Source organism: Passer montanus, unplaced genomic scaffold (assembly GCF_014805655.1).
Source record: "Passer montanus isolate IOZ18808 unplaced genomic scaffold, ASM1480565v1 scaffold19, whole genome shotgun sequence".
NCBI classification, from domain to species: domain Eukaryota; kingdom Metazoa; phylum Chordata; class Aves; order Passeriformes; family Passeridae; genus Passer; species Passer montanus.
Window position 1 is genome coordinate 13,630,595 of NW_024366480.1, and position 23,867 is coordinate 13,654,461.

A 23,867-nucleotide genomic window follows, 5' to 3' on the forward strand; every position below is an offset into this window, starting at 1 on the left:
CTTTACTAGTGGTTTTCATTTTTTTCAGTCTGTGTCACATCTAATAAATGATTTTTCAATGCCACCAGCTGAAGCCAGCTGTTTGGCAGATGCTGTATGCTGTTTGCCCAGTGTACAAAAAGCCAGTATAGGTTCTGTGTCTCCAGTGACATGTGGAATCAGCTCTGCACTTGTTGGAGCAAATAGACAGCTGCCAGCTAATGGATCCATTAGCAAACTTCCCACAGTATATCCTGTCTTTATCACTGCATGAAATTTTAATAACTTTTAAACATTACTTTAGTTGAAAGTTAAGAAGACCTTTTTGCAAGGCATTTGTTTCATAGAAGTGAAGGCATGTCTTTTCGTGACAGAAACAATTATTTTTTATGCTAACACTGAGAAGCGAAGCTACTGTTTCAGTGGAAATCATCAATGTTTTTTTTTTGTCTTCTTTATTAGTCATTTGTGAACCTTAAATTATTTTTCTGTATTAGGTAGTACGGGGAGTTACTTTTTAGTTGGAGGATTTTTTGTATGTTTTAGGTGGGAAAATATTTGCAGTCTTGCCTTATCCTTCTGGAAAGAGACTTGATTTGCTTGTTCTAACTTGACTTACTCTTTGTAGTGAAAAATTACATCTGTGCTCTTTTTTAGCTTTATGAACAATTTCAGTAATCAAAAGTAATGAAATCAAAATGTTGCAAACTGCCCTTCCCTTAGTGATTTTCATTTGCTATACCTCTTAGTTGTGGTACAGTACCCGGTTTGTATGAGAAGTTGAAAAGAGAGGAAGTCCCTAGAGCATCTTTCCCTTGTGGCACATTGAAACTGCTACATGTGACTGTCACTCCTGGCTTACTCAAGATGAAGTCTCCAGAAGGCAACTGGGACATGCTGCATTGTAACGCAACAGCAAGATCAGAGGAGTATTCAGTTTGCCCAAAAGGAAACACCAGTTTTCTTGGATGTATTTTGTTTGGTTGTTTGGGGTTTTTTTGGGTTTTTTTTTAATAGCGAATGGTTTTTGTTACCAAGTGCATTACAGCAAGTGAAACAAACATGAGCCTCTCCCAGCCCTTTGGTTCAGGGTTTCAGGTGTTAACACCTAGCCCTCAAAATCTCAGTGCTGATGGGTAGAGTATGGGGGAAAGGGCGCACAGGGATTTGCAGGCTGCTTTGCTCTAAGGCATGTGGCTGCAACACAGTTTATCCAACCGAGCTGAAATCTCCCCTCTTTCAATGAAAACTTTAGATAATCTTCCTTCATGTCAGAAGGAGACCTTCATTGAAGCACTCCTAACAATCCTGTGTCCCAAGGAACCAAGGAGTAACTTCTGTAACTACCAAGTGGTAGGAGCAAAGACACATTAGATCAAGGAGTAGGTTCTTTGTGACACCCACCTCTCTGGGCTGGATGGACAAGGCTGCAGACACCCTGAGGGAATTTGTCAGTATGCTAAGATACAAGGGGTTTAGAAGAAAAACTTGTTTTTCTTGGTCTGGTAGCTCATCCTTAAAGGAAAGCAGAAAAATGCCAACTAAGACTTTACTGGCCACACTTTTCAATTGTTGTTGAACAAAGCTTTCCTCTCATCTGGCACTCTGCTATAAGAAGGAGTTAGGAAGATAAGAGGGCAGCATTGACTTTCTTAGAGCTCTCATCTTGTCAGAGTGTTTATTAAGGGTCTTCTTCATTGTCTGAGATGTTTGTAGAGTATTCAATGACAATTATCTGTTGCTCTTTATACGACTTCTCCAAAAAGCGCAAACCCAGTGAGATGCTACTAAAATTTCATTTGATTCCTACATCCTGACGTACTCTCATTCTCCTGTTGATTTTTGTGGCCATCCTGTTAACCTTCAGCTGTCCTTAACAGTGATCATTTTAGCTTCTATTTCTACTTGAAAACATTCTAACATAGGTTTGTTTTCATCTAGAAGGCAGAACAAGACAGCTGGGCTTATAATCCATGCCTTTCTGAGCATGGTTTCCTGATAGACCAGAAGGCTGACTGCCACCCTCTCCCACCCAAAATGTGGGCACAGTGATCAGAATCAATAGGTGAATGTTTGTTTCAAAGAAAGAACAAGATGCTGAAGTTACTCAAATAGATTGCCTCAGACACGAGTCTGGTGTGAAATAATGATCTAATTAGTGAGAAGTCAGTGGCTTGTGAATAAGATACCTTGGGCCAGCATTTCTTTAAATAGATGGATTTCTGCAGTGCAAATAGGAATTTCCCATCTGAATCTATTTCTAAAGAGTTCAGTGCATCAGAAGGAGAGCTGTTAGCTTTTTATGACAGAAATGTATTCCTTAATATGTTTTTGCTGGCCAGGCAAAGGTTGATAAAAATAGGTGTAAAGTTATTTTAGTTACATACGTTTTTGATAACAAATGTAGTACCAGAATAATCAAATCCAGCATTGCACACCAGCTGCTTAGGGATTTTTTGTTCTTTATCCAGCAATTTATTATAAGACTAAACAGTACTAAGTCGTTGGGGGTTTCCCCCCTCAGGATGGGCAGTCAGGGATTTTTTACTACTCGCTCTTGATTTATGTCATCTTCCCTTCCCTCATGCCTCTAACTCGTCCTCACAAATGCCTATACAGAATTTTACTGGAGTTTGCGCCTATATTTTTTTGCTTTTGAAAGCTAAGGAGTTTGCTCCTTTTTGCACCAATTTTCTTTTGTGGGTATGCAGTTATTAAAGTGATTTACATTTTTGTCTGCTTATTTCTGAATGTCTTTCTCTTTGAAGTGCTGATTGAATCTCTGCTGTTAATCTCTTTAACCCCTGAAAGAAGATTACCTTAACAGTGAAGTGGCTGGGGAGGGGAGAAGCAAGGGAGAGGCTGATTCTGTTTTTCTAGAATGAATTCAGGTCTTCAGTAAGGGCTTTGCTTTGTGACACTCAAGTGTCCCAATAGTAAGTTCTTGCTGCTAACACAGCCTTAGAAGGTGAGCACATACGGGTGATACTAGTTACAGCCATTTGATCAACCAGCAGTTGCTTGGGCAGAATCCAGCTGTTTTACTGGACTTGGTAAATTGTTTATCTATTTTTTTATTGCCTTTTTTTTGTTTGTTTGTTTTTAATCTTGAGGTATTATCATCCTGCTACAAGTTAGGCGAATGCCAGAAGGAAGGAAAAATATTTGTGATCGACATTTAGACAGATGTCTGTGTGCTTCCCTTTTAATCTACTTGATTAACATTAGTAGTGTGCTGGACTTTTGAACTGTGTGTTCAACTTCCAGCCAAAGGCAAGGAATCAGTGCTACTAGGAAAGACATTTTTGTAAAGGTGGTTGGATTTTTATTCAATGCTATCAGAAAAAAGAATTGAAGTTTTTTAAAAATAGTCAAGTAGGCCTCAGAGGAAGACAAGAATTTACAATAGGCAGCCACATGGCCAGAAGAAAGTGTTTTGGATTATACTGTCTATTTGCAGCAGTAAAGAAATTAAAAGGATGTGATTCTGGATGTTTGACTTCTATTGTGAATTAATAACTGGCTTTTCTACTGTACATAGTAACGTGTTTTTTATGAAGAATTTAGGCACATTGCATATTCAATCACATATTTGAGCCTTGCTCTGTTAACATTTGTTCATAGTTAATAAGTTGGCAATAATAGTATAATAAGTAAAAATAATTGAAAAGGTGTGCTTTGTGATGATTCGTTATTCTGTGGAAAACCTTAAATGTGTTTTGTAAAAGGGCAGTTATTTGACTTTGCTGCTTGTTTCTGCATCAGTAACTGTATTACATTGCAGTATTAGGGGCTGAAATGACAGGATGAATATACTTAATCTTTTTGAACATTAAATTTTATAGGCTGTTTCACTGTCTGTGGACCTTGTTCTTTCCAGGAACTCTGATTCATGGTTCTTGAGGAAATTACAGTATCTTTATTATTGTAACGGTTAGTTATACGGAGGGTGTTATTTTCTCTCAGTGTGAATACATTACAGCAGTATTTGTTTAGCAAAATTTACTTTGTTCCATATTTCTGTGTCTAATAGTTAACAAGGCAAGAAGGAATTGAGAAGGAAAAAAAGACACACATTGGGAAATACTGTGTTTCCCTAATTGTTAGTTGGAGTGCATGAAAACTGTTGTTGTACTTACCAAAATATGTGGTTTTCATACTTTCAGGCTCCTGCTGTTTATTTTTTAATTGATTCATTAGAGAATGTGGAGTAGTTGATTTCCTGTGTCTGCAGAGTTTTTACTTTTGTAGTTAGAGTAGATTTTTAAACCCCCTCCTGCAAATAACACAGGGATTTTAATGCCAGACTAGTGCTGCATCTAATAGACGCTGCTGTTTTCTTCCTGATTTGTTTCCCAACTGGGGTAAGCCAGAAGATGCCTGCTGCCAGTTGTCACCGCCTGATAAATGACAGGTGGTGACTTCTTAAGGCTCAGTCGGTGTTAATTGCTGGTGACAGGTCTTCTCTCTGATTCCCTTCAGCAGCAGGTGATAGGTGCCCCCACGGTAAACAGCTCTGGCACTGTCTGCCTGTAGTGGGAGCTGGTGGCAGTCCTGAGCCATCAGGGATATAAATTGTCACCTGTCTGGGCACGGTTCAGTTTCTAAATCCCTTAGGATATTGTAGTTACTTTTTGGGTTTTTTTGCAGTTTTAGTTACTCTAGAGCTTAACCCTATCCTCTGGCTGTGAATGTCTGAGGTTTGTTTGTGAGATGTATTTGGGGGGCTGGCAGTGGATGAAAACTTCTCTTTGTCTTTAAAGATGTCACCGGTTGGTCAAGACTTCATGGACAGATGCTTAAAAAAGAAAGCCGGAATTCCCCATTGATTTTCTTTGTGTAATTGCTTTGGATTTGCTTCCTATAATTGAGTCTGGATTTGTCACATCTGTTTCCCCCTCCACCTTGCTGCAGAAGACTCCAGTGTCTTCTCATTTTTGCCTGATTCCCCTTTTTTTTTCTTTGTTACCATTTACAGTCTGTCAGATAACCAGGATGAAGGATAATCCAAATGTGCTGTTATTATGTGAAGTTGTAGGAGAAAATAATTAAGGTCTGGTAATAGTTTAGGTTTTATTCCAGAACACTTTTTCATCAGAGTTTACACTCTGTGTGGGGTTTAACAGTAATAAATTTGCATTTGTATTAACTTTTTGGAAATATCCTGTGTTAGCTATTTTAAGACAACATGAAGGTGAACTCTTTGTTCTTTATTTTTCCCTTTTATCCTTACAGAAGCAACGATGGGGTGCATTAAGAGCAAAGAAGGTAAAGGCCCAGCCATGAAATACAGAACTGAAAATGCTCCAGAACCTGTTATTTCCCATGTCAGTCATTATGGATCAGATTCCAGCCAAGCAACACAGTCACCGTCAATAAAGGGATCAGCAGTTAATTTTAATAGTCATTCCATGACTCCTTTTGGAGGGCCTTCAGGAATGACACCCTTTGGAGGAGCATCATCTTCATTTTCAGCTGTGCCAAGTACATATCCTGGTACTTTAACAGGTGAGTGTTACATAAAATGATGCTATTATTTAGTATTATAGCTGCTTGGCAGTCATAGTAAAAAAACACTGTGACACCTTGCCATACAGAAATAAATTGCAAATTTAAAATAAATTGCCCTTTAGAGATTCCTGATTTTCAGTATCTTTACTGCTCATGTAGTAATTCAGCCTAATTCAGCCTGTATTCACTAGTGACTGGAACATGAAGGTTGGGTGTTTAGGCTTTTATTTTTGTGGAGACAATTAGGATCACAGCACAGAGAAATTTAAGAGTTACTAAAGACAATAATGGGAATGGTTGATAAAATTACGTTAGAAGTTGTAAGCTGTTGAAAGGATGTCTGTGGGATAATGGCTTTAAACTTGGAGAGATGTACAAAATGAAAAACACTTCAGATTTAGGAAATTGATTTTTTAAACTGGTTTTAAGTCTGATTACTTTTAAATTACATTAATACAACATTGAATGAATTTATAAAGCTAAATAGGATTTGCATTATATTCTAGGTACTTTACCATGGGAACAATATGTGTGAAATGAAAGAGTAGAATTCCCATTTTTGGTGGTCATATGAAAACCAGAATGGAAAATGTAAGATAGAATTTGCAGCACACAGAGACCTTTTTGGCTGAGGTTTTAAAGCAACATGCATATTTGATGTTGTAAACCCACCTTAGTACTAAAATCTTAAAACTTACAAAAATACTGATTTTGTTCATGTAACTAATTTCATTGTTTTGATGGATATTTTTGAGAGGAAGCTGTGATTCATTATTTTTTTGAGAGACACTCAGAATACAGACTCATTTATTCTAGAAGCTCTGTACAGACACTTCAGAAAACAGACTAAATAATTCCTTAATAGTCTATTTCTAGTTTTTCCACAAACCTCTGTTGGCACAATTACAGTGCTGAAATTTTTGCATTGTACCAGTGGCATTTAAAGTCTTTTAAAAAAAACCAAGAAATCTGAGATCCATGAAAGCACATTCTGACCTTGGTATTAAGCAATTCAGTAAACCAAGTATGAGTTGTCATGTAATAATCACCTTATGGTCCTTTTCTTGGGAGTGCATTAAAAACCAAATAATTAAAATGAACAGCTAGCCTGTATCATTTGTGAGTCAACTCTGATTCCCTCTTTTGGAAGAACATATGCAGAAATTAAATAAGGGCAGCATTTATTTATATTTATTAGCTCTGCTGAGGAAAGTTTATTGTATTTCATCTCTCCCAAGAACCTTGGAACATTTCTTCTTACTAGATCTGGTTCTTTGGTCATGTGGGAATCTCCAACAGTGCATGCAGGCACTCCTGGGCATAACCAGACATCAGGGATGTAGCCCCCCACTGGGTACCACAAATCCTTTGCTGCAGAGACCAGAAGGGACGTTCTCTTGCCTGTTCCTGTTGGTTGTTAAACATGTTATATCTTGAACCAGTCAACAAGAGAGATTTCTCATGAAAAGAGAGTCTGATATCTCATCAGTGTGAAATCAGTTATCAGCAGGCAGGCTGATTTGTGTGAATGCTCCCATTGTTTTGCAATTAGGCAAAATGATATTGCATATTAAATTATTCCTCCTTGTTCTGTGAAACCAGCCCGTCCACAAAAAAAAACCCCATACAAACATAAATAAAATTGCACTAAAAATTATTTGGCACATTCAGTACTGCCTTTCAGATCAATCAGAATTGGGTGTTTTTGTGAGCAAATGAGATGACAGCCATCATCTGCTGTAAGCTTTTTGTATTTGTGACCAATAAAACACTGGTTCACATTCTGTCACCCTTTGCTTCACAAGAGAGGAGAATAGATGGGCTTGTCAAACAGGATGTAAATGTCAGTAGTACTTATCCAGTTGATCAGTGATGAGTGACAAGAGGATGATATGGTTGTCATCATGGCCTGTAGTGAGGCTGAAAAGTTGAGCCATCTTTTATTCCTCTAGAGCAGAAAAGAAATCTGAGTTAGTCACACTGCTCCTGTATTACACACTGTCTGTCTTCAGATACTTTGAATTCATAGAACATTGCTGAAAATCAAAACAGAAAAATGGACTGCTGTTCTTGCCTTCCATGAAGCTATGCTAGTGCTCTGTAATCCCCTTGCTGAACAAGAAGGTAAAGTCTTCTCTCCAAAACCAGTCATAGATGAGAGAATGGCATACTGACCTTATGAAAGGAAAATCTTGAAGGGAAGTCTTGTGGCTACATATAGTTTGAGCAACTAACATAGATCACCTCACAGTGGTTCACAAAGAAAACAGCTGTAAGAGACTTGAAATATCATTTGACAGTATCTTTGTTTAAATTAGTCTGTGCTGATGCTGTTCTCTTCAAGTATCTTATTATTCTTTACTATGAAAAAATAACACTTGTGACTGAGAATAAAAAGAGGTTTTATGGTAGCTAAAGTTTTTTGAGTTTCTTTATATGCAGTTAAAAACTTTTGTGATATTGTGAATTGAAAGTATTGATTGTTTTCATCTGCTGAAGAGCCTTCTGGGGGTGGCTTATTTCCATAACACTTGCTTTCTGTTCGTGTGAATACTGTTTGTATACTCAATATTTTCTTGCTCTACCTATCAGTTTGTGTCATCAAAATAATGTAGTAATATAGAGAAAAATTGGTAGAACTGTTTTGATTTTTAACTTAAATTAGGAGCTGCTAACTTACAAGGAATATTTTAATTCATTTTCATTTCATAAATCACACTTTAGAAGGAAAAAACCCTCAATTACTCTAACCTCCTGTGGGGATTTTATTCTGTTTTCCCAGCAGACTCTAAATTCATTTCCAGCTGAGGCCTGCTGAGAGACTGTAACCACAGGAAGACTCCAAATCAAACTGTTTAGGTGATTAGGAGCTCTTATGTCAGAAAGTCTACATTGCAAAAGAATATTGCATATGGATTGTCCCCATTGCATTATGTGTTCTTCCTTTCTGATGACAGTCATGCTAATTTTAAAACCTAAATTATATGCAACGTGTTTCTCTTGGTGGACTTTCATGTATATCCTGATATGTACATATCCATATTGGACATGTAGTGTTATACATTTAAAATTATGTTATATCATTAGGCTTCCTAAATGTTAATTAGACTAAGAAATAGCATTTCTAGGGCTTAAAAAGTCTTTCTGAATTGTCTATTTACTGTTTTCTATTTTAACTTCCTCATGATTATGGTACACAGTTCTTTATTTTTGCTAGTAGCTTGTACATTTCAAACAGCCTTTTCTCCTTTCCCTCTTCCTCTCTTCCGTCTTCCCAGTTTTATAGATTAGTTCTTTGAAGTATAGAAAAATGTTTTCTGTTGGTAAGTTCAGAAGCCTTCCTACCATCCACCTCTCTGTCTGTCCTATTTGGGGGACATGTTCAACAGCGTGCACTGTACCAGAAGTGGGATGGGAAAGCGGATTCCTTAGGGTTGGTGGAGTGCAGCTGTTCCTCATGTGACCTGTCTTGATCCTTGTTCTCTGGAGTAATGCACTGATGGATCATCCTCAGCAAGTGTCTGCTTTACAGGTGGGGATACTTGGTGGCATCAAAAAAATCATCAGTGCTAAAGCAGAGGAATGTCTTTGTCCCCAAGAGAATAATTTCTGGTTCAATTCCTTGGGTAGTTCTTGATGTGTAACCTCAAAAATTTGGGAATACATCAGTTATTTATAGCTAAGTGCAGCAGGAACTTTCACTTCTGTGAAAATTAGTGGCTGATGGTTCACTGTTGTGGTGGTGTAGGTTCTTCCAGAATTGCATTTCTTAACAAGAAGCAAGCTTAATAAAGAAGCTATGGGTTTGGATTTTTTTACTAATGATGCGTCATGCAGGTTTCTGTATATAAGTGCTGTAATTATTAATGTAGATCCAGAGATGTGTCTACTGGCCTTTTGTGGTGTGGAAGCATATTTTCAGAATGTCTGTTTATAGGCATAGATCTGTTCTAAGAAATTAGCAGGTTATTGATCTGTCTTGCAAAATGAGATGCAACCCAGAGTGTTTAGTTGCTTCCAAATCAAAACTGATTTCTTATCTCATGGACAAGTCCTTAAATCAAGTGTTGCAACATTACTGCTGAATCATATGTGATTTTTTTTTTTCTTTTTCCTAAGGTGGTGTTACTGTATTTGTGGCCTTATATGATTATGAAGCTAGAACTACAGATGACCTTTCATTTAAGAAAGGTGAACGGTTCCAGATAATAAATAACACGTAAGTGTTCTCATTTATAGACCTTACTGGGTTGTTTGGAATAATTAGATCCTTAGTTCTTTTGGAAATCCATGTATCCTATTTTAGTGAAGGGTAATTAATTTTTTTTTAAATAATTTCAATATTCAACAATATTCAATGGGATTAAAATATGTAATACCACTAACAGAATAATTTGTCAGGTTGAGATCAGCGTTTGGGTGCAGATTGTAGCAACTGTGGTAACCCCAAGCTGCTTCTCACTTGGTTGACTTCCTTCCCCTCTCTGCTCCAGCAAGGTCCAGCTACCCCCTTTGGGGCAGCAAAGGTGGGGACAGATACTGCTCCATCCCAGACTCTGCACCTGGAGTTACTCTCTCATCTGGAGAGGCAGATGAAGACTAGACAACTCAGAAGTTTACTGACACATCTCTGCCGTAAAGCATTTTGGTTTTACACAAAAAAAAAGGTCCCAAATCTTTAAAATATAAAATTCCACTAAGAGACATTTATGTTGTTCACAACAGGAAATGTACGTAGGTGCAGCACAAACTATTTGAGATGCCCTCATAAGTAAAATAACACGTTACCTAAATTTACCTGCCTTTCTGATGTGAGTACATTACAGGTGCTACGGAATTATGTGTTTTGTTTATATGTGAAAGAGGTAATGATGTTTCATTGCAGGGAAGGAGACTGGTGGGAAGCAAGATCCATTGCTACGGGAAAGACAGGCTACATCCCAAGCAATTATGTAGCTCCTGCAGACTCCATTCAAGCAGAAGAGTAAGACACTGTATCCTGTCAATTGTACACACTTCCTACCCTGTGGTGATATTGGTTTTTAAATTGATTATATGTAACCTATAAGGGTAAAGTAGAAGAATACTATTAATGAAAGGATAGCAATGCTACTTGGATTATGTCAAAGGTGTAATTATTAGTAAGCATGAGGTGGACACCCTGCTTGCTACATGCAGGGTTAAAGGAGAAAGGATGGGAGAATTCAGTAATGATAAAAACTGGATGGCATGCCTTGTGTATCATATAAAGCAAAAATTTATGAGTTTTAGTAAAGAGTTCACACACCATCAACTCTAGGGCTTTATCCCTATTTTTGCTTGCCAAACCCTGAATCAAGATCAGCTATATACTTGGTATTACCTAATCTTACATTCTAAAAAAGCATTTGTGTGCACAATTATTTTTAATCTATTAATCTGTAATAACATTTTGATGACAAAATTGTTAGATATGCTAATGACTGCTATGAATTTGGAAAATTATACTGCTTTGTGTACCAGTACTTCCTACATTTATTTCCTAACATCCTGGAGTGCTTAGACAGTCACATACAATGACTGTGGAACCTGTAGGTTGGAATAGTTTTGATTATCCTTGTTCCAAGGGATTGTGTTTGTTGTACTAGAAATGTAAAATTGCACAGCTCTTGTTTCAATATACAGGCATGATACTGCCAATCAGCAGTTCACTGATATGTGATCTGTGCACTTCTCTGTTTGCTACTGCATGTCTGGGAAAAGTGCCTGATTTTCAAGATGTTTCCTGAATATCAAGCTGAGACTTTAACATGTTGCTGCTGCTGCTCTCACTTGGCTCTTTGCTATCAAAAAATTATTGCCTCAAAGATGCTCTGTTATTTTACAGCCTTGAGTTTAATCTGGTTTTGAAAGTATTAACTTTTGTTTATTTTGGGGGGAAAAAAGTCAAATATTTCTTTTTTCTTGAAACTATGTCATAAAGTCTTATGTCATTACACCTGCAGTGGTGGTAAAATGGAAATGATAGCCCTTACAAAGAAATTATGGCTCCTAAACACTGGCTAGAACAAAGTGGTGGGATTTGTCATAGGTTTATATGATGACTAGAGGTGAGAGTAAAGGGTGATGAATGAGGAAGCTTTTAAAAACTGTTTATTTTAAAGAACCAGTATTAATTATATCAAATATCCCCACAGCATTTGGAATACAGTTCATTTGCTTAAAGTTTCTTAGCCCTGTGCTTTGACAGAGTTTGTAGATTTTCTGTAGTGACTGCAATTAGATATATAAGTGCAATTGCCATATAGAACCCCAAGTTGCTAAAATTTTGTCTGTGGCCTTTTCTAATCCTGGAGGCATTTATAGCAGAAACTGCTCATGACAGGATCCATATTGTTCATGTGCTTTTTTTAATGACACCATAATATAAATATTTAATTGTCTCTAAAAAAGAAAGCAATTCAACCCTACTGGTATTTTATAGGTAGTGAAATATAACAGCACTTTATAATATAGTTTGTAAATTGTTGTAGTCTGGGGAAGAGGCATTTTTATGTGAAGTTATGAACTAGGATTCAAGTTTGCTTCTGTAAGATTTTAGGTTACATCCAAATGTCTCCTGTGTGTTTACTCTCATATCCATTTCTAACTTTGCACATCTCTTTCAACCCTCAAACTGCAAATAAATACAACAAAATGGAAGAATAAGTTTCAAATTCCCATGTGATTGCACAGGCCATTCTGTTTGTGGCCAACAAAGTGATCCCTCTTTATCTGCATTTTTTCCCCAGAAAATGTTTCACCCACAAAGCCATTGTTTTGCAGCAGTTCCCAGTACTGCTTTTCCCATCACTCATGAAGCCAAATTAACTTGTCGATAAGATAGTGACAGACAAAAATGTTTGAAATTTGCACTTTACATCACTTTGTAACTTCTGAAGCATCTAACAAAAATAAAATGTAGTTAGAAATAAGTCATATTCCAAAGTCTGGGGATTCATATGAAGATGGATCTTAAAATTATCACTGGCTCAGAACAGCACTATGTGCAGGCTACTCACCAGGATGAGCACACTGTGTGAGTGTAGAGGAAAAACTCCTTTTTTGAAAGAGCTGAAGGCAAGAAAAAATGCAAGTCTTTTAAAACATCTGTGTTCTCTTTGGTATCAGAATGATTCTGCAATTTGGAATGTTAATCACAGAGAAGTAAATGACCCTACCGTAGGGTTGTTCCTAACTGATCAATAGGAAAGTGCTGTCTCTACTGAGGTAGAGAAAGATGGGAGGCAGCAGAAATTGGAACAGGAGAGTTTCCAGCTGAATATAAGAAACCTTTTGATCCTGAGGACAGCCAGGAAGGGGTACAGGTTGCCCAGGTTGGTGGTCTGTCCTTCAGGGTTTTCAAGCCTGAAGTAGACTACATCCTGAACAATTAGGTGTGATGTCACTGCTGACCCTGCCTGCAGCAGGAGGCTGGACCACAGAACTCCAAGAGTCCTTCCAACCTGAATGAACCTGTCATCCAATGATATTTATACACACTCACTTTGCATTAAATATTGTTTTCTAACATAAAGCCAAAACTTTTTAAAGAAGGGAATTTCAGCTGCTAAAGTTTTGAATGTGCTACCAAAGTGTGTAATCTGATTCATCTTGGCCTGAAACTTAGCCTGAGGAGGGTGTTCCTTTCAATGTTAAGAACAGTTAACTGGTTTAACAATGTCCATTGTTAAACCAGCAGAAAACCACAGTGTTTGCAGATACAGGCCTCTTTACATGTATTTTGTAAATAACAGAAATGAGACTCATACAGAAATAGGTCACCTTAATCTTTTGTCTATATGGATGTCATTGCTTTTGTTGATCTGTAGCTGCTTTGGGATACTTATAGCCCAGCAACTGTTTTGGAGTATTAGTAGTCCAGTCAGTGCTTGAGATTTCTAAATCATTTGCTTATATGAGTAGCAAAGCATAGGAAGCTTTTATTTAACATTTCCTTTTAAATTTTCTAGGTGGTATTTTGGTAAGATGGGCAGGAAGGATGCAGAAAGGCTACTTTTAAATCCTGGGAACCAGCGTGGTATTTTCTTAGTAAGAGAGAGTGAAACCACTAAAGGTATGTACGTGTCTATGTATCTCTTCTCTCTCCCATTCCCTGCTCTCCCCTGTGTTCCCCAAGGTGAACATTTTTATGCCTGTCCCATGATACAAATGAATGTGCACATCATATATGTGTGCCATGACACTTGGGAGATAACGTTAAATACTTTTTTATAGTTTGATGAAGAACCAGATGTGACTTTTTTCCTAGGTGCTTATTCCCTTTCTATACGTGACTGGGATGAAGTCAGAGGTGATAATGTAAAACACTACAAAATCAGGAAACTTGACAATGGTGGATACTATATCACAACCAGAGCACAATTTGAATCTCTGCAGAAACTGGTGAAACACTACAGAGGTAAGCCCAAGTTCCAGTGTCCCAATGTCAGCCTGTGCCTACTGTGAGGAAGAAGAACTGCTTCCATAGCTTATTCTTAAAATTCACAACTATAAAATTTCTTTCTGATTTCAACAAAAAGTAAATGGACTAGTTGGTTTTTATCAAGATTAAGAAGTTAACTTTTGTTACAGTGTTACCCTTGCTTAACTGTGAAGCTGTTGGACTATTTTTTCTGTTTTCTAGAGCATGCCGATGGGCTGTGTCATAAGCTAACAACTGTGTGTCCCACTGTGAAACCACAAACACAGGGACTAGCAAAAGATGCTTGGGAAATTCCTAGAGAATCTTTGAGGCTGGAAGTTAAGTTGGGCCAAGGATGTTTTGGTGAAGTGTGGATGGGTAAGAACTTAATGTGACACATTTCACTTATTCCTGTGAATGTTTTAATAGTATTTTAAGTAAATTGGTATCAGGATCTGAAGAGATAATATTATAGAGAAATGAAGGGGAAAAATACCAGTTGTGATCATGCATGTAATGGTAAAATTAATATTCAGTATAGTTCTAGTTTATAATTATTCTGTTACCTAAGAAAACAGAAGCAAAAAAGTTTCCGCAGAAAATGTCTTCAGTATTACAGTGGGGAATAAAACCTGATCTGTTTCTCTAGGAACGTGGAATGGAACCACAAAAGTAGCAATCAAGACACTAAAACCTGGTACAATGATGCCAGAAGCTTTCCTGCAGGAGGCTCAGATCATGAAGAAACTACGACACGACAAGCTCGTTCCGCTGTACGCAGTCGTTTCTGAGGAACCAATCTACATTGTCACTGAATTCATGACAAAAGGTGTGGGACAGAATAGTTAGAAATACTACATTTAAAAGGTTATTTAAGACCTCAGCAACAAATCAGATGTTTAATTAATGTTACGTATAAGCTAACTGGAGTATAATTGTTAATTTTGATTAAATTAAAATGAGCGACGCTTGACCTAGTTGGAGCAGTTCTGATTTAGATTATGGGCAGAGGCATGATTCTTTTGCACATCTGTGTCACCCTTTCTAATCTTCCAAGTACAAGGCTGCAGGGTTTTTTCTCCTCATTTTTAGTGTGTACTGTCCATCACATTTAAATGGAACGACATAGCTGGGAGTATTATTATGATATTATGCCTGCCTGTTGTTGCTAACAACAAAACAGGTTGAGCTTTGGGTTTTTTAGTGTTTCTTTCCCAGCAGTGTAATAATTTTAAAAAGGTTGAGCTTTTTTTTTTTTTCAGACTCCCTCCTTTATCCCCTTGTTTTCAGTCTTTGATCCTTCTTCCTTTGCTCTATGTCATTTCTCCCTCCCCCTGCTGCTGAAACAGAGATTTAGAGATTTAGGCAGAATGTAGAAATAAACATCATAAGCATATGACTGTTAAGAAGCAGCAGATTTCCAAATCAATTCTTGCATTTTTTGTAAAATGCAGACTTGTGTTGAACTCATGGAGAAATTTTGCTATCCTCATAAGATGCAGAAGCAAGGGAGTGACTAGTTATGTTCAGTACTGCACTACAAATGTATGGGTTTACTTTTTTTCTTGGGTTTGTATGGGTTTTTTTAAAGGGTTGTACAAGATCAAAAAGATAAAAATGAACAGGAAATGTAAAAACTTCTGCATTTTTGTTCCTAAATAATACTAGACAGCTATGCAAAGTCAGTTTTCATTGTTAAGAAAGCAGATTTCAGCAAGGCAGTAAGGAAAAAAGTATTTATAACTGCCTAAAGAAAAGCAAAGTTCACTACCAGAACTGGTTACCTTGCAAAAGCAGAATTGTAATTTGTATAAATTATGAATTCAGAGGGCTTTTGGAAGCTTCTCTTTATAGCTTTCCTTTGACAAAATTCTCATGTTACAAAACCCATAGAATTTCCTTGTTCTAAGCTACTAGAACTATTTATTTTTATTTCCTCTTGCACAAGGAAAAGAAGTAGGTACAAACTGCAAAGTATCCAAATGTTTTTTACAGTGTGGACAGGTTACTAGAAATCAGTGTGAAATCTTTGCTCCTCTTCTGTCCTTTGATCTCATGAGCCAATGTCAGTGCAAACACACACAGCAAACAGCAGCAGCAGTGTGGGTCTGGCGTGCCACATTTTTACTTTCACTGTGCAAAAATACAGCAAGTCACTAAAGTTATGTTGGAGAAATCTAATTGAGAGTTACTGCTGTGAACTGCTATGAATCCACTTCAGGATATGCAGTCAAGTAATTTCTTTCTCCACCTTGGCCACATTTGTAATTTTGTTACTGTAATTTGGATGGTGACAAGAGTGATTAGTTACCAGTCTTCACCAGTTTCTTAGGAAAGAGGTCCTATTCTTACTTCATGTGACATAATGCCACCTGTAGGGAAACCTTATGTAGAGACAAAGCTTTTCTGCACAAGTAGAGATTGGAATCTTAACAGAAGCTCAGGTCCTTGGAACTGATTTCAGATACTGCTCAGTGTAATGTTCTGGGTACAATTGCATTATATAAATGGGAGAAAATAAGGTATTGTAAAGAATGGAAGATCGTTTTCCCTGTAAGAAAGAAAAAGCAACAAAATAAAAGCAGTAATTTCAGAATAATTTCTCTAATACATTATTTGAGCTGGCAAAAAAATGTAAGGGATAGAGGTTTTTTTGTTCTGTAATTATAAATCTCACAAGAGAAGAAAGTCCAGCTAGGAGGAGCACTGATACCAACAACACTGGGAAAATTCCAGTGTATTGCCAGAAACAGTAGTCTGTTTTGTTATTATTTAGTTATTTGCATCATTGAAGTGGATTCCAAACCACTTGGATAGAATTGCACTAACTAGTTACCAGTGCACAGGTAACTATGGGCATGATCATTGGGTCACATATCCTAGTAAATTATGGATTTTCAAATACAGATTTCATGAGATAAATATGTCAATTGTAATGTTTAAGAAGAAAATCTCATTTGTGTTTTTCAGGTCAAGTTAATGTTTTTGGTTTTTCCCTTTTTTCCCTAAAATATGTTATGTTTTACAGGCAGCTTGCTAGACTTCCTTAAAGAAGGGGAAGGGAAATACTTAAAACTCCCACAGCTGGTCGACATGGCTGCTCAGGTACCAAAAAAACTGTATTTTGTGCTTAGAGAAGAGTTATCACATATCAACTAAACATAAATATCAAATGCTTTGGATGTTGTATGCTGCTCTGTGTTACACCTTCTATTGTGGGTTTGTAATTTGTCAGAAAGGAAACAGTGTGGTTTGCAATTAGCAGGTACTGAACAGCCAGACACGCTAATCAGTGCCAAGCTCTTGGTTGCTATGCTGTAATTCCTATACTTACACAATGGGAATGGGGCTAAAATAAGGGGGTGCAGCTTAATGCTTGGGAGAAATGTCTATAGTCATGAAAAATAAGCTTTTATAACATTTTTCTTTTTGAGATTGCGGATGGCATGGCTTACATTGAAAGAATGAACTACATCCACAGGGACCTCCGGGCAGCTAACATTCTTGTAGGAGACAATCTTGTGTGTAAAATAGCAGATTTTGGTTTAGCAAGATTAATAGAGGACAATGAGTACACTGCAAGACAAGGTAAGGCCAGTTAATTTATTTAATAAGACCAGCTGCCTTTCAGTTGCTTAGAAGTATTACATTTAGCAGAACATGCCTGTGTGTTCTGTGTTAATGGATAAAGATCATGCATGGAAGTGTGCTTTCACAGCTCTGTTTAGGTGAGCCCCTCACCTAAATGTAATCCTAGTAAACTTCCTTTGTTCAAAGTTATGTGGCAGTTTGTTTGTGTTTTCAAAAAGCACTTTTAATTATTTTTGGGGGATAAAACATGCTACAGTTTGAAGACAGATGAGATTCCAGAGAAGCAGTTCATCAGTTTCACTTTTTGAAGCGTATAAGTAAGACTCAGATGTCTTTAGTGCTTACGTATATTGTAGCCAATAATTGCTGTCCTAATTTGAGAAATATTAAAATAGTATACCACCTTGAATTTTATCAATAAAGCAAAGTATAAAAATATTTTTAGTGTATTATTCTTTTCAAAATATTTTGAAGTGAAAGCAAATTGTGGATTAGCAAGGGAAAATTGAGAATCTGTCTTTCCAATGTTTGTAGGAGCTAAATTTCCAATTAAATGGACCGCTCCAGAAGCAGCGTTGTATGGTCGGTTTACAATCAAGTCAGATGTGTGGTCATTTGGAATTCTACTGACAGAGCTGGTAACTAAGGGAAGAGTGCCATATCCAGGTAACAGGGCGATTAAATAGATTTTTGTTTTCTTTGTTGTATTCTCTGCCTCTCAAGTTACCTTTTGTACTTTTTCCCTTCATTCAGAGCCCACAGTTGACAAGCAGAGACAAAAACTTAGTCACACCTCACTGGTTCCTTTGTTCACAAAGATACTTTGGTTTATTTTCAGATTAAATATTGTATATTTAAAAATGTTTTAAGATAATAGCACTTCTAAACGTGACTGAGTTAATTTCAGATTAGTGGGTATCCTTATGTTTTCTATCTGTCTCTTCCTGATATTTCTACTTTTGACATTTTCCCAGACTGCAGAGAGCATCACTACACTGAACCTGCTGAACCAGTTTTTGAAACTAAACATTTTTCAGCAAATATTTTGATGGATCTGGAATGTGCAGTGCAGTTCTGTTAGGGATATAAAGCCTTTTTCTTGGCCTAATTTCAAATTAAGTGGTCCTTGAGTGGAACCTAAGGCAGTGAGAAGCTGTTTGGGCTTGAGTCTCCGCTCTGAAAGGACAGGTCCAAGGCAATGGGAAAGGGAGAAAGGGGAAAGGACTTGTTGAGAAATTACCAGTGTACTGAAATAATTTTCAAAAAGTGTATTTAATGCAAAATGTAAAAAATTCATCCACTATAAAGCATGTTCATTAAAAATTCTGTCCTGGTAGAACCACATGCATTGCAGCTGCAGAGGTTCTTGGAAAACTTTGGAAAACTGTTCTTTGCATAATATCATTCAGAGCTAATATGCTTTCCTTTTAGGAATGGTGAATCGAGAAGTTCTGGAACAAGTGGAACGTGGGTACAGGATGCCTTGTCCACAAGGCTGCCCAGAGTCCCTCCACGAGTTAATGAAACTGTGTTGGAAGAAGGACCCTGATGAGAGACCAACATTTGAGTATATACAGTCTTTCTTGGAGGACTACTTTACTGCTACAGAACCACAGTACCAGCCTGGAGACAATTTATAAGCCAACAGTCTATATAACATGCACAAATCTGCCAAATGTAAAAGACTTGCAAAGAATTCCTGAAGTCTCTAAGGAATCACAGGAAAGAAAATCTTCGCTACTTTGCATGCTCTTAATGGCAAACTGGAATTTCATAATGCAGTTGCACAAAACCACTTTTAAAGTGTTATACTCTGATTTACCAATGACATAATTTTTATTTTTTCCTCTTTCCCAACTTATTTTCAGGGTCCAAAGGAAGCTTACTGAAAATACGGGGCAGAAAAAATGAGTGTTGGTGTGAACAATAGCAGAAAAACCAATGTTTCAAATCCTTTATTCTCCCAGTATTTGCTTATCATTCTACTAATGAGGGAATTGTCTGGAATTAGTGATCTTGGGGTAAGGCCTTTTTAAAGCAGAAGAACTTTGTGGGACCAACAGTTCTATTCCAGTTCAGTAAAACTCCCTGTGTTTAAAACTACATGTGTGTGTCCCCACCCCCGCAAAACAAAAGATGGTACAACTGTATTTGACTTGTAGTCTCATCTTTAAGCTTCCACTTTCATGGACTTAATTAGGGTAGGCAGGTAAAAGGAGAAATTGGAACAGTGAATGAGAAACTTGATCTAAATGGTAGACCTCAATATGAGATTAGAGAGCATAATGCACTGTGTTAATACTTGTGTTAATATAACTGGAAAGTAGCATGAGAGATTTTTCCTTTTTTCTTTCTGCATAGCTAATTAAGAATAATGAAGGTAACTAGAAAATGAGGTAATATTTTATAAAATTGTGTTGATAAAGTATGATGATATTTGAACTTGAAGCTATGTAATACAATCACGGGGGGAAAGCCTTTAATCTTTTAAGCTCCAGTGGAACAGTGAGCTTTTGTATGGGAAGACTACCTGAACAAAGTTACAAAGTTCACCAGGAAAGCAAGACTGAAGCTGGTAAATGGCCACCTTTTAATCCTTTTTCAGAGACAGGTTTGGTACTGTTGTATGTGGCTTGTGAGTGTTAACAAGGGTGGGTGCCACAAGTGCTATCTGTGGCTAGTCACTAGTTCAGGGATTTGATTGCACTTTTGCTTTTCTTGGCTATTAAGGCACACACACAGTTGCTCTTCCCACTTCTGCCCTTCCTACAGAATTATTTAACTAAAAATAAATGAAAGAAAATGTGAAAGTTTAAAAAATAAAGGGATAAAATATATTTAATATTGTCCAAGTAATAAAATTTGCTGGTATTCAGCCCAGCTGACACTACATTTAGATTTATTTTCTTTGGCTACTGACATATCAAGCAATAACATCAAGTCTTTTACTCAACAATTTGCATGAGGTTCTTGAATTTCTGATCAAGCTTATATACTTTAATTTTGAAACACTCTTTACTTAGTTACTAGCTTGGAATTCATATTATCATTGTAAAGCTATCCAACAAATGAATTCAGAAAAGCTGGTAATATAGTTCTGGTACTAAACTTAACATTCATGGGTTTACACTACATTGAATCCAACTACCAAACAGATCTTTGTAGGAACAGTGCCATCATTTTTCATTTTCCCTCATCATTGCTCATCAACTGTACATCTGTGGTTATCAAATTTTAAAAGGGCTTTCTGTAAGAAAAACAAAAACAAAACAAAAAAACACATACACAAAATACTCAAAAAACCCAAAAAATATGATTAAATTTTAATTTTTCTAAATATTTTAAAATTAATAACACAATCATATGAGTTTATGTATTAATACAGTCATAACAAAAAATGCCAAAAATGACACTGGCATTGTATGGATTTTTAATTACTGAATGGAACAGTTCATTGTAATAACACTTGTATAGTAAAGAAATAAAACACTAACTTAATGAACGTGTTCATTGTAAATGGTTGTGTATTATAAAACTTCTCCAAAAGAGTTTGTATGTTTATGAAAATTTATTTGTTTCACCTGAAGACCTTGATGTGGTTCTTACCCTAACAGAGTTTAAAATTCACATTCACACTTTTTATATAAATAGTAATAAGTTTAATTATGTAACTAAGTATTTTTATAAAGTATGGCATTGTTGAACTGTTTTGCAGAATTGGTTCAAAATAAATTTCATGTTGATTGCATCTGCTTATTTGAGGTGGGGGAGGGGAGAAGGTGGGAGGGGGACAAAAGCAGAGTTGCCTTCACATTGAGGGGAGGAGGACGGGAATAAAACATTCATGAGGTTCTTTTTATGCTCTGCAAGTTGTATTTCCATGCAGGATTGTGAGTTCATTGTGCATTATTGCTGTTAAAACAGAGACATTTTCTGGACTGGTTCACAGGTCCTTGGCAGAAATGGGTTAGAATAATTCTGCCTGGGCTTAAAACAACCCCTCTGGTGGACAGACAGATGGACTTGGGATTCTTGTGAGAGCAAGTCCAACTTAAACTCTCAGCTGGCAGTCACTGTCATGCTGTAAGGCAAGCACATATCCTCCCTCTTGCTTTCTCTGGGATTAGCAGCCACTGTTCACTTCTGCCTAATTTTTCAGGGAATTTTATACATTTGTTCTTGTGATAGCCAATGTTTTATCTTAACCTCATTGAATGTTACCTGTCTCAACGACCAGTACGACTCAAAGTGCAGATTCTGGCATGTATATGCAGTGCCACTCTAATTCAAGGAGCTAGTACTGTTTGAGTTTCAATAATAACTAACGCAGCACTAAAACCATTCTTACAGAACCTACAAATTGCAACGTTTACTGTATTTTTAGTATCTCCTGTAATGTAATTAATGTTTTACTATTTTTAATGAGAACAATCATGTAATTTCTGGTAATCTGTACTTCTCCCTGTTGTCCATCCAAACTGTGTGATTCCCATTCTGCATGCTAGGCCTGCAGACTGTTTCTGTCGTGCATTGTTTCAAGCTCTGTAGTATTTTAAGAATATTTTCATAGTGTTTTTGAGTAAACTTCCAAACATAAACATGTGTACGATCCTACTATTTAGATAAAAGTACATTCCTACTTTAGCATAAAGCATTATGATAAGAGCCTTATGTGTTCTTATCCTTGCAACCACTGAATTTTCATTTCACTAGGCTTGTGAGTAGCCGTTACAACTGAAAAGTAGCCTTGGAAAGGATTGGAGGGGGTTTTGTTGAGTTTGGTGGGTTATTTTGGTTGGTTGGGGTTTTTTTGTTTTGTTTAAAGAAAGACTTCTACAGTTTGCTGATGGGCAGAAACAAAGCAGAATGCTGTCTTACCCACACTCATCTACAACACTAATGCTTATTCTGAAACTTGTTTTCTGCAGCTGGAGTGAGTATAAATGAGTATAAAAAAGTAAACTTAATGAGCCCCCACTTTTGTTATTTATTTTCAACTGTTCAATAAACTTCTCAGTTTTTAAGTTTTCCGTGGAGATGCTGTAAATGTTTGTATTTGTGGCAACATTCCCCTGACATGACTTAGAGCTACGAAGTCACGTTGGGTTTAAGCCACAGGAGCACTCAACATAAGCTAAGCAGTACATTGCAAGCAGGAGACTCAATTCCTCACACCTGGCTTAAGGAATGTAGGGCTAGATTGGAACAACTGATCTGGGCACCTGAAGCAGGTCTGGGTGGATAAGTGCCTCAGTCCAGAACTGTGATTCACCCAATAATTATTGCCTTGTGCAGTAGGTACTTGGGCTCTGTGCAAATGTCTGAAAGAGACACCTTCATAGACACACATCTTGTTTGCACTTCAACCTCATTGTAGTACAGGAACAAAACTGCCTTTGACCTTCCAGGCACTGCAGGAGAGTGACTGTCAGTGTGGGGCTGGGAGCATCCCCCTAAATATACATCTCTGACAGACACCTTTCCAAGATAGGGTGAGAAGAGTCAGGAGAAGGAAATGAGGTGGTTGTATCTATTTCTGATGTAACAGCCTGGAGTGTAAAACTTGGGTTCCAATCAAGAATCCTGGCTAGCTGGGTGTCAGCTGTGAGAGACTGCTAGGGTGTTGAGAGTTGGAAGCAGAACCCACAAAACTTCATCGCCCTCAGCTGCAGACTTTAGCATTTCCTCAAGGACCAGATTATTTTCTCGGCACTTTTTCCTAGTGACACGGAGTGTTAGCTACAGAAACAGAAACAGCTTCCCTGTTTCTCTGTTAGCATAGGGGAAGGAGGTAAAGGGGGTGAGTGGGATAGAAGGATGGAGGCTAGCAGCTGAGGTACCATACTTCACTGGGCAGAGGGAAGCAGGCTGAGTGCTGTGGCATGGCAGATGTCATACGTTCTTGTCTCTGCCATATTTTGAAAAGGAGGTAGAAATGCAGGGGAACTGAAGAGCATCTGTTCCCTTGTGCACAGTGGAAATGGAGCAAGGCTAATGCCAAGTGCTGCTTCAGTTCTCTCTGGTGGCTCTGGGCAGCCCACCCTGACTGGTTTCTAGCACATTTGCTTCATATTAGTTGGGGAGTCCCAAGCATTGCTTTGCTCTCAGAAATATGTAAGAATGAACCTTGATGAGCTCTTAGGAAATTAAAAAAAAAAAAACCCAAAAAACAAAAACAAGATACTGAGAGCCTGACGAGAGAGTTACTGGCCCCTGGATCCCAAACAGACAGCACACCAGACTCTGGGAGGTAGCTTAGCATTCCTTTCCTAGTGAATGTATGTGGATGCAAGATTTTCTGTCAGGTTTCCCTCCTCTCCATGTAACTAGGAACTTCACAGAG

The 23,867-nt window shown here is 37.4% G+C and overlaps 1 protein-coding gene across 1 annotated transcript in view; it reads left to right on the forward strand.

Moving 5' to 3' along the window:
* Nucleotides 1-22,552, forward strand: part of YES1 (YES proto-oncogene 1, Src family tyrosine kinase) — a 51,823-nt gene extending 29,271 nt beyond the window's left edge. The window contains exons 2-12 of the mRNA XM_039706172.1: nt 5,215-5,487; nt 9,610-9,709; nt 10,376-10,474; nt 13,482-13,585; nt 13,781-13,930; nt 14,156-14,311; nt 14,583-14,762; nt 16,962-17,038; nt 17,368-17,521; nt 18,059-18,190; nt 18,956-22,552. Of these exons, the coding sequence (XP_039562106.1) occupies nt 5,223-5,487; nt 9,610-9,709; nt 10,376-10,474; nt 13,482-13,585; nt 13,781-13,930; nt 14,156-14,311; nt 14,583-14,762; nt 16,962-17,038; nt 17,368-17,521; nt 18,059-18,190; nt 18,956-19,164 (1,626 nt within the window). The 5' untranslated portion in view covers nt 5,215-5,222 and the 3' untranslated portion in view covers nt 19,165-22,552. The remainder of the gene's footprint in view (nt 1-5,214; nt 5,488-9,609; nt 9,710-10,375; nt 10,475-13,481; nt 13,586-13,780; nt 13,931-14,155; nt 14,312-14,582; nt 14,763-16,961; nt 17,039-17,367; nt 17,522-18,058; nt 18,191-18,955) is intronic.
* The last annotated feature ends 1,315 nt before the right edge of the window (nt 22,553-23,867 follow it).